Genomic DNA, 16,617 nt, shown 5'->3' with positions numbered 1-16,617 from the left:
CACAGCAGGAGGGTGACCCACGGGACTCAGAGGCCGTGGCTTGCATGCTCGTCCCATCTGCGGGGGCCTGCTCGTCAGACGTCCAGGCCAGCGCCTGCCCCCGCTGGGGCTCACCGCCTGGCTGCCCCCGTGTGCCGTCTCAGCAGTGGTCAGGCGGTCAGCAGGGGCACCCGCGGCAGCTGCAGACCAGCTGCGGGCCTTTCCAGAGAGCGACTGGTCGGGACCCCTGACTCAGAAACTAGCCCCCAGAACCTAGAGTCTAGGTGGCACCCCTGCCGCACCAGCTCCTGGGGGCCCCGGGCCCCTGCCCCGCTCCCGACACCCTGTGTCCCTCCTGTGGTGGCCGGAGGGACCCTTCACCTCCCACACCCCTAGGCACTGCCCCTCCAGGCCTGGGCCGGGGCAGCACTGGGTCCACCTTCACTGGGCCATACCGGTCACCAAGGGCCGTTTCTGGATCAGGGAGACACACGCCTGCCCCCCCACACGTGACCAGACCATCCCGCCTCCCATGAGTGCACCCAGGATCCTGTTCACTGAGACTCAGGCTACCCGCTCCCATGGCGCCGTCGGAGGACCCAGAAGCCCCAGACTAGAAACTGTTCACGCTTTGCGGCTCTGCCGGGACCACGGTGTCCCCCACTCGGGGCTGATTCTGCAACTATCTGGGCTGTCACCCGATTCACGGAGATGCCCAGGCAGGAGCCTGTCCGCCCGGCTGACCGGTGCCCCGTGTCCACACCCACAGACGGCCCCCTCGCGGCTGTGGACGCCCTGTGTTCCCCGCCAGCCTGCAGAGTTTATCCCCACGCGGGGATGCAGCCTTGGCCAAGGCTCGAGGTGCGGGCTTAGGGTCTTGATCAGAACATTTCCCTGACAGCCGGGCAGCTGGGAGGCTGTTCCCCGGTAAAAATGCTTCTCACGGGATCAACTGAACTTGGGGTCACACGTCCTCTCCCGCCTGCCGCTGGGGGCCGTCGCCCCCTCACCGAGGGCCTGCTTGCTCCCGTGGTGCCTCAGCCCCTCATTTGAAGGGGGTGGTCCTCGATTCTCAGGTCTGCCCCCCTGCCCCAGCCCGGCCTGGGCAGAGCCCCCCGGCCACCCTCAGCTCCCTCCAGTCCCCCACCCCGGGAGCCTGTGCTCGCGGACCCGCCCAGCACACCTGGGACCCTGCCTGCTCTCTGGGTTCCTTCCCCTTGGAGCGTTCTGGGCTGTTTCCGCCCTCTGTGACTCTCCACCTGGAAGCCTCACCCCGCCCCCCCCCCCCCCCACATCTTGCTGAGCGCATCTCCCCTGCCACTATCGCAGCGAGGGGGTTCCAACCCGACCCACGGGGCCGCTGACCCAGGGCTGAGGGTGGGGGCACGGTCACTCCCCCAGCTCCTTGGGATGCTGTTCCCAGCTCACAGGAGAGCTCCCCTCAGTAACTCGAGCCAAGGGCCGTTCAGAGTCCTCACATACAGGACAGAAGTCAGACCTTGGCCCAAGAAAACCCAGCTTACCTACGTAGATACAGAAGAACCCTGAGACCAAGTTTAGGCCCTTCAGGGAGAGAGAGGGGCAGAGCTGAGGGTGAGGGAAGAACCAGCACGGAGAACAGACCCAGCTTCCTGGAGGCCCCGAACCCCTCGCTTCCAAGCTGTGCAAACCTGGAACTTAAGAAAGGTTTTTTTTTTTTTTTTTTTTTTAAATAATGGGCAGATGTTTCTGGTAACTGAGGCTTGGGAGAAAGAAAATGATGCTCGGCCACCCTCGCTGCCCTGGTTATAACAACGTCTCCAGACCAGGTCATGCTATCAGCGCAGGGCAGGGACAACAGAGCTCAACGGGGTCGGGGGAGGGAACAAAAACCCTATTTAGACAGAGCCAGAATAATAACCCCTGCACACAGACTAATTATTCCAAAACTAAAGCGAACAGCAAGATCTGCATTTCAAAATAGTAAAGAAATCAACTTCTGAAATCACCAAGAACTGAAAAGCCAAATAAAAGCCTTTTAATAGAAAGTATTAGAATATCAAACCAGCAACTATTATGGCATCTTACCACTTACAATTCTTAGTAAGTAAGTTATACTGAAGTTCCTGGAGTGGATGAAGCCCTTCCTCGTGGAGGGGCCCATTGCTCGGAGATGCGTGGAAGATTCTGGACATAGTGTGTTGTGAGCAGCTGCCAATTGGGCATCTGCTCCCTTTCTCTCCTTCCGCCTGGGCAGCAGAGCCCTGAATACAGCTACAGGCGGTATTTCTACTTCTCCTTTGCACTCAGGGCAGTCTCTGGCAAGTAAGCAAAGTTGCTGGGTGAATTGGGGAAAGTTGCTTAAAAGGATGAAAGGGATGAGGACAAGGGGCAGCTGGTGTTCAGTTTGTGCTCTAACCCTTCACTCTTTGACTGCCTGGAATGTTGGACATAAGAGCTGGAGCTTCAGCCACCACACTGTGTCAAGAGGTTGCCATTAGAACAGAAATCAAGACCAAGAATCACGGGTAATGAGAGGACAGAAAGCGGCAGCTGCTGTAACAGCCCGCAGTGCCCTTCTGACGGCCCTTCTCCATGCATGTGGGCAAGACACTGCGCACTGTGTTTATGTGTGTGTGTGCTAGTTCCAGCCTCTGTCTCTTGCAGTGGAGACAATACACAGTTGATTCATATCGTCAAGCTATCAGACAGGACGACTGCAATGTGTGAATCCATACACCTTCCAAATGTCTGGCACAGTACATAATGCAAAAGAAATGGACAAATAAGTGATAAATCACGAAGTTTGACTCACTTACCAGAGAAGACTCCTTGATTCCATCCTCTCAAACAACAAACTAGGTAACTGAACCAGTAAAAGTTATAAGTGAAAAACTGGCTTCGTTTTAGAATAGGTGATTCCATATCATAAACTTCTGAAAGAATCATTACACCTTTAGACGGAAATCTCAGGAGAAAGACACTCTGGACTTCCTGAAAGACTGAATGAACCGCCAGTATCTCTGCACTGTGATTCGTGTTGCTCTTAGGATAATGGCATCGCTGTATAAGGAAAAACATGCATCAATTTCTGGGGAGAAGACAATGAATCTTTCATGATGCCAGCCAGATGAGGAATCTGTCTGAGCTCCCATGTGGGAGCTGGTTGGCTGGGCCCCAGAGGTTGGCCAGAGCCGGCTTCCAGACAGCTCTTTTCCTGTTTAAGTACCACATAGCCACCTTCAACTCGTGCAACGCAAGACAGCGCTCTTTGTTCTGTGAATTTCTCATTTTTTTCCCTGTGCTTTTTAAAACTGAAAAATGAACCTGGAGGAAAAAGTAACTGATCTCTCATTGGAAATCACAACCACCAATCACAAAACAGGACAAAATGCCTTACACAGCAAAAAAAAAAAAAAAAAAAGTAAAAAGAAAAAAACTCATACAGACGCAGCAAAATGCCCTAAACTGAAAACAACACTTACAATATCCTACATCAACTTCTTGAAGACATTGGGGCAGAGCCACTGGGGACAGGACCATGCCCCGCGGTTGTTGACATGAGCCACTGTCCAGATGTCAAGTTTAGGACAGTGCTCAAAACAGGGCAGGCACAGGAGTTGCAGGAATTTGCCTGTAGATTCTCAGGACTTAAAGGATGATCAAGCTTGCTTCTAGGGAGAGAACCTGGGTCTGGAGTTGGAGAGAAAGACCAGCACTGAATATGGGCATCTTTTGCATGTTGAACAATTTGAATACATCATATAGTAGTGATGATTAATTTAAATGAAAATTGTTTTCAAAAATCTTTGACACCACTTGCAGTGGATCAAATAGCACATCCCGCCAAAGCTACGTCTACTCAAAACCTGAGAATGCGACCCTCCTGGAAACAGGGTCTATGTAGACGTGATGGAGTTAAGGATGTCGCGATGAGACAGTCCTGGAGTAGGGGGTGAGAACGCATTTCTGTTGCTTGAAGCCACCAAGGCTGAGTTTGTTACAGCAGCCCAGGGAAGTGACACTCCCACTTTTGCACCTAAATTATCTTGACTTCTAGTCAAGAAGATCACTTGATAAACAATGAATGAAGTGAAGTGAAAGTCTCTCAGTCATGTCTGACTCTTGCGACCCCATGGACTGTAGCCCTCCAGGCTCCTCTGTCCATGGGATTCTCCAGGCAAGAATACTGAAGCAGGTTGCCATGCCCTCCTCCAGGGGATCTTCCCAAACAAAGGATCGAACCCAGGTCTCCTGCATTGCAGGTAGATGACTTACAGTCTGAGCTACCAGGGAAGCCCCAAAAGAAAAGGTACAAAGTTCCAACTGAAAGTTGCTGAAGATTAGATCTTAGAAGTTCTCAGGACAAGGAAAAAATCTCTGTAACTATGTGTGGTGACTGTGTTAACTAGGCTATTGTGGTGACTGGTTTTGTAATATACACAAGTATTGAATCTTGATGTTGTACATGTGAAACTAATATAATGTCATATGCCTCAACAAAAGAAGGAAGAAAAAAATGCTCAGAATAAATTATACTGGGTTCCAACATCTAGTGGATTCTGGGGCTCATGGTCCGGGGATCCCACAGCCCTCCAAGGAGACTGAGGTTGGAAAGTCTTGAATACAAGCAGGCGCCTGCAGCTTCAGGTCGGCTCTGTGCAGTGGCTCACGGATGTCAGGTGAAGCCTGGAAAGGCGAGTGGGTCCTGGCCCGACAGTGAGGGCAGGGAAGAGGCAGGCCCCGCGTGGAGGGCTGGCTGTCATCCTGCTTCAGGGAGACCTGGGAGCTCCGACCCCGGGCCATCACGGCATCAGCTCGCGCACACATCGACCCTGACAGACGGGCGCCCCCTGGGAGGGTGGCTGGGGACAGGAGGGGCCTGCAGGGGCCAAGGGGCACTTTTTCTTTCCCCATCTTTCTGGCTCATTCTTTTCAGTAAGCAGATTGTTCACAAATGTTTACACTTTCCTCCTAGATACCACTTATCAAAGTAAGATACGAACCTAATTCCTCAAAAAATCCTATACCAAAAAGTAAACCTTCATTCCCATCCCATCCCACCCTCCCCCGAGAACTGCAGATAACTGCTGCTTTGGTGCGCATTGCCCCAGAACCTTTTTTACACCAGTTCCCAAATATTTTTACTTGGAAAACACGTATAGTTAAAGATTTGTAAGATTTTTTTACATAAATGAAAACACGCTTTGCATCCCGATGTCCTATTTTCTTTATATACCTAATACTCAGAAACTTGTCGGGGCTGGCGTCTGTGGCTTGGAGAGCCATCCATTTATCTCGGGGCCGCGTGCCCTACCCTCCCGGGACCATGTCATCATCGGTTTGGCAACCCACCCCGGCAGAGCGTTTGACTGTTGTGTTTTCTGCCCTGACGAGCGCTGCCCTATGGATTCCTGCGTGCGTGCATGTATCTCACTGAGATGACGCCCAGAGTGCGGTCAGAAAGAATGTGTGTTTTACACGTAAGAGTTGCCTGGTGTCTGGAGACACCACCACCTGCAGTTTATAGGAAGCTCTGTTCGAGGCCAGCGTTCCACCTGGATAACGTGCTTCTTAACATCTGCAAATCTGATGGGCAGACATGCACTCCATGTTCGTCTCATTTCCTCATTACTGATGAGACAACCACATCTCTATGGGGTCACCTGGACACGCACCTATTCGTGCCTTTCACCCATTTTTGTCAGCTCATGTGACCTTTCTCCAGGGGTCCTCTTTTTGGCACCCGAGACCTTTACCCTGATGTGTGGCCCTCACGCATGGGGCCCCTGTCTTGTTCCAGAGGATGTGTGGCAGTACCCCTTGCCCTGGGTGGCTGAGGGCGGCAAGAGGGACGTGTCCACACCTTCTGGGGAGGTCATGGACCAGGACCTCGGGCCTGGCTCCTGGCTGGTAGCGTAAGAAAACCCTGGACCCCCAAGGTTGCCCTTCTCAGAGGAGAAGAAGGAAGACGGGCAGGACTGTGAGCTCAGCATGGAGGGAGCCACCCCGGAGACGTGGGACCCTGTGCCCTGGACTTGGAACCTCAGGGCCGGAACTGGCTTCCCTTGGGGACTGAGAGCCGGGCCTGGGGTGGCCTCTCTGCAGCAGGAGGGAGGCGAGGCCACGCCAGCCTGGGGGATCTGATGCTCTTTCCATCCGAGGGCAGTGCTGGTGTAGGTCCTAATCATGAAGCCATTGACTCCTGGACTTCATGGAGCAGACGGAGGGGTGTTGGGGAAGCAGAGCAGGAGAGAAACAGCTGATTCCAGCAGGCCACTTGGCCTCCGGGGCTGGTGCCCTCCCTGCCCAGGTGTGGAGTTCACCTGCAGGGATAGCCTGCCATCTTCCTTCGTGACTCCCGGCGTCTACACTGCGCTTGAAAGGAGATCTTCACGGATTTCTGCCTCCTGACCTCAGCTGATCTTTCTGTTGTGCTGTGATCCGGGGATCTAAGTTCTGGTCCATCGGGTACTGGGAAAAAGTTACGAAAGGATTCGGTCATGCTCTGACCTTTAAATAGAGACGAGTGACTCCAAGAAGGGTGACTCAAACATTCATCCACTGTAACCTGTGATGGGTGACACGGCACACTGGCTCCAGGTCACACTCTGTGGAGTCCCCAGCAGCAGTTTTGCCGACTCAGCTCACACCCACTGCACACACATGTGCACAAACACTCACGCACCCATACATACAATGCACAGAGCACCCACACATACATGGACACATGTATGCACACATACTTCCAGTCTCAGACCAAGGATGACAAACGCATCTCATCAGTGTCCAAAATACATTTATATACATATAAACGAGTTCAGTCTTCCCTGACTTACAGCCGGCTATCCAGCCCTTCCCCGCTCACCCTGGAGGCAGGAATGCTGAGAATAGGAGTCTGAATTCACAGGCTGCAGCACGGGTGTGGCTGAACAGAAACGGCAGCTTCGCAAGAACCTGCCCTCTGTCGACGGACAAAGCCAGCTTTCCCGCCACCCGACGCCCGTCGGTCCGTCCGTCCGCCCGCCCGACGGAGCACCAACACAGCTGAGTTCACACTGGAGGTGAGAGGGGCCTGATCCCAGATGGGGCTCTGGCTTGGCCGGATCCGGGGCCACAAGGAGGTGAGCCGCAGGCCAGGCCGCAGGGAGTCAACGCGCTGGAAGGCTGCAGGGTGTTCACGGGCCATCGTCCTCTCAGTGTGGCAGCCCCGGCTCACGGGCAGGGCTTCTACATCTGCCTCTGCTTGTGCTTCGGGTTGGTCTTGCAGTAGACGAACCAGCGCCCGCGCCTCTTCACCAGGTAGCAGCCCTTGCAGCGCTTCTTGAGGACGCCCTTCGTCTTGAAGCCCAGGGCGGGCTGCAGGCCGAGCACCGGGCGCGCGGTGAGGAGCGCGGCGATCAGGCCAGGGGGCGCGCGGGCGGCAGGACCAGCGCGCAGGGGTGCAGGCGCGAGCGCGGAAAGCGGGCGGCCCCCCAGCTGCAGCAGCGGGCCCACGGCGGTGGCCACTCTCCTTAGGAGGGCGGTGGCCATGTCGTAGCTGGACCTGGGGACGGAGAGAAGAAGTTATCACAGTGGCCGGTGGCTCGCGCCCCCGAGAAAACCGCCCTCCCCGCGCCCCTGCGCTCGGGACACGGGGCCCGGGAGGCAGCGTGTCCCCGGGAGGACATGAGCGCAGCCAGACGCACGGGGTCCCCCTCTGATCCCGGCCGCGGAGCCGCACGAGGCCCGCGTCCACGCTCCCCCCGGGCGGCCAGGTCCCGGGGTCACAGGGCACAGGCGTGAGGTCCCGGACGGTGCCCGGCCCGCGCCCGCGACCCAGCGGGGGAAATCGATGCCACGGGTCCCCGACACGCGCCCTTCTGGAGCTTCGAACTTCTGCCGCCTCCCGAGCCCCTCAGGACCCCCGGGACCCACCTGGAAAGAGCGCGCCCGGCTCGGCTGTGGCGCGCGTTCCCAGCCCGTGCGTCTGCGCCCTGGACCGCGCCTGCGCAGTGGGACGGGGACGCCGCCGCTCGGAATGTCCGCCAGGGAGGAAGATGGCGGGGGCGGTCACGTGGCGGTCCCAGCGGGGCCGGACACAGGGGCGGAGCCAAGCCGGTGCGGGGCCGAAGGTCTTTGGGTCCCTCCCCCCGTAGGCTGCCTTTCCCTTACAACGCGGCCTTCCCGTTCCCCGCGTGTGTGCTCAAGTCCCTCAAGTCCTGCCTGACTCTGTGCGACCCCATGAACTGTAGCCCTCCAGGCTCCTCTGTCCATGGGATTCTCCTGGCAGGAATACTGGAGTGGGTTGCCAGCATCCCTCCATAGAATATTCCCGACCCTGGTATCAAACCGAGCCCGGGCACCTGCATCCTTTTCCTGGGGACTCCCTTCGCCTTGTGGGCCACAGGGCATCTAAAGGTTTTGGCAGGGGGGGGGGGCTGGCAGGTGGGGACTTTTCATACTATTCATGGGGTTCTTAAGGCAAGTCTACTGAAATGGTTTGCCATTCTCTTCTTCAGTGGATCATGTTTTGTCAGAACTCTCCACCATGACCCATCTGTCCTTCTTGGGTGGACCTATGTGGCATGGCTTAGTTTCATTGAGTTAGACAAGGCTGTGGTTCATGTGATCAGATTGGTTAGTTTTTGTGATTGTGGTTTTCAGTCTGTCAGCCCTCTGATGGAGAAGGATGAGGCTTATGGAAGCTTCTTGATGCGAGAGACTGACTTAGGGGAAAACTAGGTCTTGTTATGATGGGCGGGGCCATGCTCAGTAAATCTTTAATCCAATTTTCTTTTGATGGGTGGTGCTGTGTTCCCTTCCTGTTGTTTGACCTGAGGCCAAACTATGGTGGAGGCAATGAAGATAATGGCAGCCTCCTTCAAAAGGCCCCACGCACGCACTGCTACACTCACTGCTCCCAACCCTATAGCAGGCCACCGCCAACCCGTGCCTCTGCTGAAGACTTCTGGATACTCACAAGTGCAAGTCTGGGTCAGTCTCTTGTGGGGTCACTGCTCCCTTCTCCTGGGTCCTGGTGTGCACAAGGTTCTGTTTGTGCCCTCCAAGAGCCTATTTTTTCAGTCCTGTGTAAGTTCTGGTGGCTCTATGGTGGGTTAATGGCCACCTCCTCCAAGAGGGCTTACGCCATACCCAGATCTGCTGCACCCAGAGCCCCTGCCCCAGCAGCAGTCCACTGCTGACCCGCACCTCCTCAGGAGCCACCCAAACACAGTTCTGTCTTAGTCTCTATGGGGTCTCTAGGTCCTGGTGTGCACAAGGTATGTGTGAGCCCTCTGAGCATCTCTGGGGGGCATGGGGTTTGATTGTAAATGGGATTTCGCCCCTCCTATTGTCTTGCTGGGGTAGTGCTCAAAGTAATTCTCAAAATTCTCCAAGCCAGGCTTCAACAGTACATGAATGACGGACTTCAGATGTTCAAGCTGGATTTAGAAAAGGCAGAGGAACCAGAGATCAAATTGCCAACATTCATTGGATCATTAAAAAAGCAAGAGAGCTCCAGAAAAACATCTGTTTCTGCTTTATTGACTATGCCAAAGCCTTTGACTGTGTGGATCACAACAAACGGTGGAAAATTCTTCAAGAGATGGGAATACCAGACCACCTGATCTGTCTCCTGAGAAATCTGTATGCAGGTCAAGAAGCAACAGTTAGAACCGGACATGGAATAACAGACTGGTTCTAAATCAGGAAAGGAGTATGTCAAGGGTGTATAGATAGTGTCACCCTGCTTATTTAACTTATATGCAGAGTACACCATGAGAAATGCTGGACTGGATGAAACACAAGCTGGAATCAAGATTGCTGGGAGAAATATCAATAACCTCAGGCAGATGACACTACCCTTATGGCAAAAAAGCAAAGAACTAAAGAGTCTCTTGATGAAAGTGAAAGAGGAGAGTGAAAAAGTTGGCTTCAAACTCAACATTCAGAAAAATAAGATCATGGCATCTACTCCCATCACTTCATGGCAAATAGATGGGGGAAGAGTGGAAACAGCAATATATTATTTTGGGGGGCTCCACAATCACTGCAGATGGTGATTGCAGCCATGAAATTAAAAGACAGCTGCTCCTTGGAAGAAAAGTTATGACCAACCTAGAAAGCTTACTAAAAAGCAGAGACATTACTTTGCCAACAAAGGTCCGTCTAGTCAAAGCTATGGTTTTTCCAGTACTCATGTATGGATGTGAGAGTTGGACAGTGAAGAAAGCTAAGCGCCGAAGAATTGATGCTTTTGAACTGTGGTGTTGGAGAAGACTCTTGAGAGTACCCTGAACAGCAAGGAGATCCAACCAGCCTATCCTAAAGGAAATCAGTCCTGAATATTCATTGAAAGGACTGATGTTGAAGCTGAAACTCCAGTACTTTGGCCACCTGATGTGAAGAACTGACTCATTGGAAAGCACCCTGATGCTGGGAAAGACTGAAGGCGGGAGGAGAAAGGGACGACAGAGGATGAGATGGTTGGATGGCATCACTGACTCGACGGACATGAGTTTGAGTAAGTTCCAGGAGTTGGTGATGGACAGGGAAGCCTGGAGTGCTGCAGTCCATGGGGCCGCAAAGAGTTGGACACAACTGAACTGCTGAACTGAACTGGGGCAGGGGGAGGCACTGGGAGAACAAAAAGATGCAAAAATGGGAACAAAGTAGGTATCTAGAGTGCAAGACAAGTAGACTTATTAAAAAAAAAAAAAAGAAAGATACCAACCTGAAAACAAAATCTATAAAAAAACACCTGCTTCTATTAAATTGATATCCTGGGAGAAATGTGGCGAGGTTCAGGGAAATGCGTGGAAATAAGCCCTGGTCCTAACCGAGTGTAGTTAAATTGACGTCCTCCAACATCTTATTATGAAAACTTCCAAACAGAGAAAAGTTGAAAGACATATTTGGCGAACACTCATATACCCACTGTCTAGATTCCACAGTGAACTCGCCATGCCTCTGGGCCGTGTCCCCGTGGACACACGTACTGTCCATGCACATGAAGGCACGCAGGACACGGCCGGCGCCGCACGCGCACCGCTGACCCAGCAGCGCGCTCTGCACCCTGCCCAGGTGCGCTCGCGCCTTCCTCTTGAGCATGGGTCTGTGGACACATTTCGGATGGGGAGGTAATCTGAGCACCTTCGCCTCTCGCTGACACACCTCCCTGGGGCCCAGGCTGTGGGCGCCCTCAGCTCCTGGAGAGTGGGGTGTGCAACCCTACCCCACCTCTGGGATTGACCCCGTGCGCTCACCGCTCCTGGCCCACAGGGGCTGGCCATGTGAGCTGACCCTCCCGTCGGGTCTCTGCATGGGCGGCTCTGAGGGGCAGGGGGGAAGCTGGGCCCGGGATCGCGAGCCGGAGCCCTGCCCAGGTGCGCTCCAGAGCAGCGGGCCTTTCGGGGTGACCGGCATGAGCGATGCCATGGACTGCACTTTAGTGGCAGTTTCATTGGGCTCTGCTGCAGAAACCCCAGGACCGCAAAGAAATGTGCACCGTCCACCAGAGTGGACGTCCAGTTTCCTCCGAGCAAGGACACTTGTCCAGCCTTCTCCGACATTCGACTTGTACCTACCCAGGATTACCCGTTACCGTCGAGGGATGCATAGCATCGCCGGCTTCCACCGTCCCGGCCCTGCCCCTGGTAGGTGGAGCCGCGGCTCAGGGCTACTGGTGCGCAGTTTCCCGCGTCACCCGGCGGAGCCCCTCCTCCGCTGCGCCCGCCGTCCGCACCGCGCATGCGCGCCTCCCCGGCCCAGCTACATCCCGGCGCGTCGGCGCGCGGGGTCGAAGGTCAGCCCTCAAGATGGCGGCGGCGGTGACCTTCCTCAGGCTCCTGGCCCGGAGCGGCGCGGTGACGCGGAGCCTGCCCGGGGGCGCCAGGTGCTTCGGGGTGCGGACCTCGCCGACCGGGGAGAAGGTCACGCACACCGGCCAGGTATAACCACCGCGGCGCAGAGAGCGCTCTCCCCTCGGGGCGCCCAGGCGGGTGGAGCCCCGGTCCGGCCCCTGGGTCCCGCGGTCCAGGGTGTGGGTGCTCTTGGGGCCCAAGTCTATTGCCCGCGGTCCAGTCGCCCAATAACCCAGGCCCCCGTTTCCGCCTCCCACGGTCCAGTCCCCCTTGGGGCCCAGGCCCCTGTACCCTCGGGCCAGTCTTTGCTGTCGCGGTCCCCTGGGTCCCCGGGTCCTGGATCCGCAGGGGTTGGGTACCGAGGGGCTGAGGTGTGAGCCGGGCTGAGGCGCTGGGTGTTTGCAGCCGCTGTGGTCTCACCGTCAGAGCTTCGGCGAGCTCCGAAACTAGGCCGACACTCCGGGGGAACCCATTGGGTACTCTGGGGAGGCCTCCGTCGGGGTCAGAAACCGTCAATTTTGTGGGTCAAATCTTCTAACGTTTGTGTAACGTTAAATACCATATTTAATAACTCGAGGATCTGCTGTCGACTGAAACTCAGCGTTAGGGATAATCCTAATTCCAAAGATGAGGGAGTAAGTACTTGTGATGTCGAAGGGTCACCGGGCAAGTTCAGAGGGGCGGGAGGCCCTGCGGCCTGTGAGATGGGAGGTCAGCGTGTCCCGTCCGATGGACCTGCTCTCCTCTGGTTCTCCCAGCTTAGACTGCTGCCTGTGGTCATGTTAGGAATCCTGCTGAGAAATGTCCGTGGGGCACAGCTCCTCAAGTGTGTGATCACAGGCACGGCCTGACGTGAAGAAAACCCCTTTTCTGTAATGTCTGTGATTGATACAAAGGTACAGAATTGGGCTGTAAGTATCACTCCTTTTCTTTTCAGGTTTATGACGATAAAGACTACAGGAAAGTTCGATTTGTGGGTCGTCAGAAAGAGGTAAGGAAAAGATGTGGTAAAAGAAGGGCTTGCCAGGCGGCTCAGTGGTAGAGCACCCTCCTGCAAGGGCAGGAGGTGTGGGCCCTACCTGGGGACTCGGGGCCTATTCCTGTCCAAGGTCCAGAGTGTCCAGGGGCCTGTGTTCATGTAAGATGTGCAGCTAGTCTCTCAGGGTTTTCTTCTTGCAACAAAGATTTGGTGTTTAGTAGAATTTGAATCTCTTTTTCTGGTTTCCAAGAGGCTTGTTTTAAAAGATTTGGGTTTATTGAAAGACTGCACAGGGTACTGAGCTCCCAGTACTGCCCCCTGCCCCCGCCACCCCCCACCCAGTGTCCCTGGTCTCCTCTTGGCTGAGCGTGCTCCCATTGTTAGAAGTGACAGGATTGAACACGTGCAGAGTATTGAAACCTTGTGATTCACTCAAGTCTGTGGCTTAGGTTTCTTTTGGGTTCTTTTTGTGTTGTACATTCTGTTGGGCTTGGGCCTAGTTGCTCAATCATGTCCAGCTCTGTGACCCTATGGACTGCAACCCCCCCAGACTCCTCTGTCCATGGGATTTTCAGTCAAGAATACTGGAGCAGGTTGCTATTTCCTTCTCCACGGGATCTTCCCAACTCAGGCATTGAACCTGCATCTCCCGTGTCTGCATTGGCAGGTGGATTCTTTACCCGCTGAGCCACCCGGGAAGTACATTCTGTGGGTCTGGACAAATGCGTAGTGTCTTATATGCAAACTGCAGGGTCACTCAGAGTGTTGCACTGCCCCCCCCCCCCCCGCCCCCTTCCCGTGCACCCCACCCCACTCACAGCCCCCGACAGCCCCCCATCTTACCGTCTCCACAGTTTGGTTGTACTTTTAGAAATAAAGTGAGTCTGCACTTAGGCTGAGGACCAAAGAGAGCAGGAACTGGACCGTAGAGCCGCCTTCGCGGGGAGGTGGGCTGCGTCCAGGCGTGGCTCTCGGGCAGTCTTGACCAGTGGGCCCGTGTGGCCGCAGCGAGTCTGCACAGGAACCCCTGGCCCTTGGCCTGGGACGGGCCTGCTGGAGAGGAGAGGACAGAGTGGGGCCTGCCGTGGTCCTGGGTCGCCGCAGGGAGGCAGAGGGCCTGAGAGGCCAGCTGTCCCCGGTGGCGACAGACCCGTTTTCACTGCTCTGTGGTCACGCACATGGAGTTAGAAGCCAGTGTTTCCTGCCCGTGAGTGACGGGCATCATGGCCGCCTCAGGCAGCGGGCATGCTGGGCCCAGGAGGTGGTTAGTGTGGCCGTCGTGTGGCGCTCCGTTTCCGGGGGGCCCTGGGCCCGGGGCGCAGACGGCAGTGGGACCGCATGTCACGTGTGCTATGACCTGGCTCCCATTCTGGAAGGAGGAGCCTGGGGGCTTCAGGCAAGCCCCAGCCCAGGCCGACAGCGTGTTCCTGAGTCAGGAGTGTCCCTTCCTCTGGGGGCCCTGTCGTGGTGGCCGCAGGCGGGTTGGCTCTGCCCCCACTTCTGGCTTCTGGGCCAGGAGGCCGGTGCTCTTCCCAGGCTCAGATTTTAACACCTAAGCTTCGAGGCCCTCCCCCTTCATTTGTGAAGATGGATCATTGTTCTCCTCTCCTCACTGCAGTCTTGGGCCCTGGGGTGCGGCTGGGGTTCTGTGTGTGCAGGGCGGGGAGCCTCGGGGACCCCCAGGCAGGGCACCTGTCACTGTGGTGGTAAACGGACTCTCGGTTCCTCCCAGAGCAGAATCGCAGTCACTGAGGGCCACACTTACAGCCCGAGTGCCTCTTCTATGCACTTGTGTCCAGGGGCGTCCAGGGAGGGAGCGGGGACCCCGCCGCTGACTGTGTGACCCTGTGACCCTTGGGCCTGCAGAGGTGGGTGGCTTTCAAGAGGTGGTCTGGCAGTGTTCGACCCTGAGTGTGTCAGCTGGGGCGGGACTCAGCAGCTCCATCGGATCAGATCCGAGCTTAGAGGTTGGGCAGGCTGCTGCGTGCGCCGCAGGGCTTCCACCAGGCCATGCCTGGCGGGTCTGGCTCTGGTTCTGGCTGCTGCGGGTGAGCAGCTCCTGGTCCGTCAGCTCAGATGGAGCTCTTCGGCTTCTTGGCTGAGTCCTGCATGAAGAGACGCTGGCCCCCAAGGAGAGAGGAGAGATGCTGCCTCATTTCTGTTTCTGCACCAGCTTAAAAATCACGAGGTGATTCCCTACAGTAAGAAAACCAGTGGGCTTGGAGCACCTCTGGGTCCAGCTCTGCTGTTGTGCTTTGCAGTTACTGAGCCATCGTCCCTCCTGTCCCCCACGCCCCTGACACCCCCGTGGAGCAGCCCTTGGCCTGAGCCAAGGGCTCAGTGCCCCACTTCCTGCTTGGGGCCAAACCAGCTGTTAGCTCAGAAACAGGTCCCCGTATTGAAGTGGTCATGGGGTCAGCTGCTGCTCCTGGTCGTTCCCTGAAGACGGAAGGAGGCAGGCGTGTGTGTGTGTGTGTGTGCGAGCTCATGCGTGTGTGTATGCACCTGTGTGTGAGAAGAGGGTGGGGCAGGATGTTAACAGTGTGTGAGTCCAGGTGAAGACCATTAGGAAGTCACTGTGCAGCTGTACTTCTCGGAGCTTTCCTGTGAGTTTGAAATTACATGCAAATGAAGAGTTAAACGTGTGTGTGCACGTGTGTAATTATCTGTATTTGAAGACCTGCCCTGATGTTTAAATGAGAAGGTGCAGGGCGTCTTTGCTGGCAGGGCAGTGTGTGCCTGCGGGGGGTGGTCTGCACTGACTGGAATTCTGCGAGCACGTTGAGGGTTTGTACGTGTCTGTGCGAGCGCTCCTGTCTGTCTTGTTCCAGGTGAACGAGAACTTCGCCATTGATCTGATAGCGGAGCAGCCCGTGAGCCAAGTCGGGAGTCGGGTGATATCGTGCGACGGCGGCGGGGGAGCCCTGGGCCACCCCAGAGTGTACATAAACCTGGTAACGTGCTGTTTGGCCCCCAGCCCCGGTCCCTGTCCTGTTCTGTCCCTGCTGGCCGCACACGCTCGGCTCGGCCTGGCCCATGAGCCATCCACTGGGGCCGAGCAGAGGGCGTGTATGCACAGAGCTTCCAGGACAGAATAGAGCTTGGGGTGGGCTGCTCCCTCTGGCAGGGCAGTCCCTGCACCCCTGCTGATCCATCCTGGCTCGACCCCAGCCCCGAAGGGGGCCTCTGCTCAGCCCCTCCTGCTCCAGGCCCCTGCCCAGGACGCCGCCTGCCTCACGGGCAGGGAGGGTGGGCGGGGACCGAGCCGACTGTGAACGGCGGGGAGCCTGGGGCCCTGACGAGTCCGGGAGCGGGCTGACCAGGGCCTCCGGCACAGCGTCTGCTGTCGGGCTCCGCGGCACCCGGGTGGCAGTGTGGTTCCAGGACCTGGTTTCAGTGTCGGATGTCTCCTGTGTCTGGACTGATGATGGAGGTGGAAGATGGAAACAGGGCGGCTCTCCCTTGGGATCTTTCAGGACAAAGACACCAAGACGGGGACGTGTGGCTACTGCGGCCTGCAGTTCCGGCAGCAGCATCACTAGGGCGACCGTGTGACCGGAGCCGGCGGCAGGGCCCGGAAAAGGCTGTGCTGGAGGGCCCGAGCGTGCAGAGCGCGCCTCTCACAGTCACCGCGGCCCGGCCCTCCAGCTCAGCTCTGCCTGGCACTCTGCCCCACCCGCTCCTCCGCAGCCTGGTCTGAAATCCTACAAAGCTAAGTACCCTTTGAAGGTGTTAGTAGTCACATGTGGACTGATTGAAGAACTCTGTGTGTATTTAAAAGAGTAATGGTTACGATGTATTGTTCCACGAAAATAAAATCAGGAGGGGAGAGAA

At 56.2% G+C, this 16,617-nt stretch overlaps 1 protein-coding gene across 1 annotated transcript; it reads left to right on the top strand.

Moving 5' to 3' along the window:
• The first annotated feature begins 11,711 nt into the window (after positions 1-11,711).
• On the top strand, positions 11,712-16,617 carry NDUFS6 (NADH:ubiquinone oxidoreductase subunit S6). The gene is made up of 4 exons (XM_043887559.1): positions 11,712-11,891; positions 12,742-12,795; positions 15,615-15,737; positions 16,260-16,617. The coding sequence occupies exons 1-4, from the start codon at positions 11,760-11,762 to the stop codon at positions 16,323-16,325; spliced, it is 375 nt and encodes a 124-aa protein (XP_043743494.1). The 5' UTR covers positions 11,712-11,759; the 3' UTR covers positions 16,326-16,617.

Source organism: Cervus elaphus, chromosome 25 (assembly GCF_910594005.1).
Source record: "Cervus elaphus chromosome 25, mCerEla1.1, whole genome shotgun sequence".
NCBI lineage: Eukaryota > Metazoa > Chordata > Mammalia > Artiodactyla > Cervidae > Cervus > Cervus elaphus.
The sequence above is the reverse complement of the archived record's forward strand: the minus strand, read 5'-3'. Positions and strand labels throughout refer to the sequence as shown.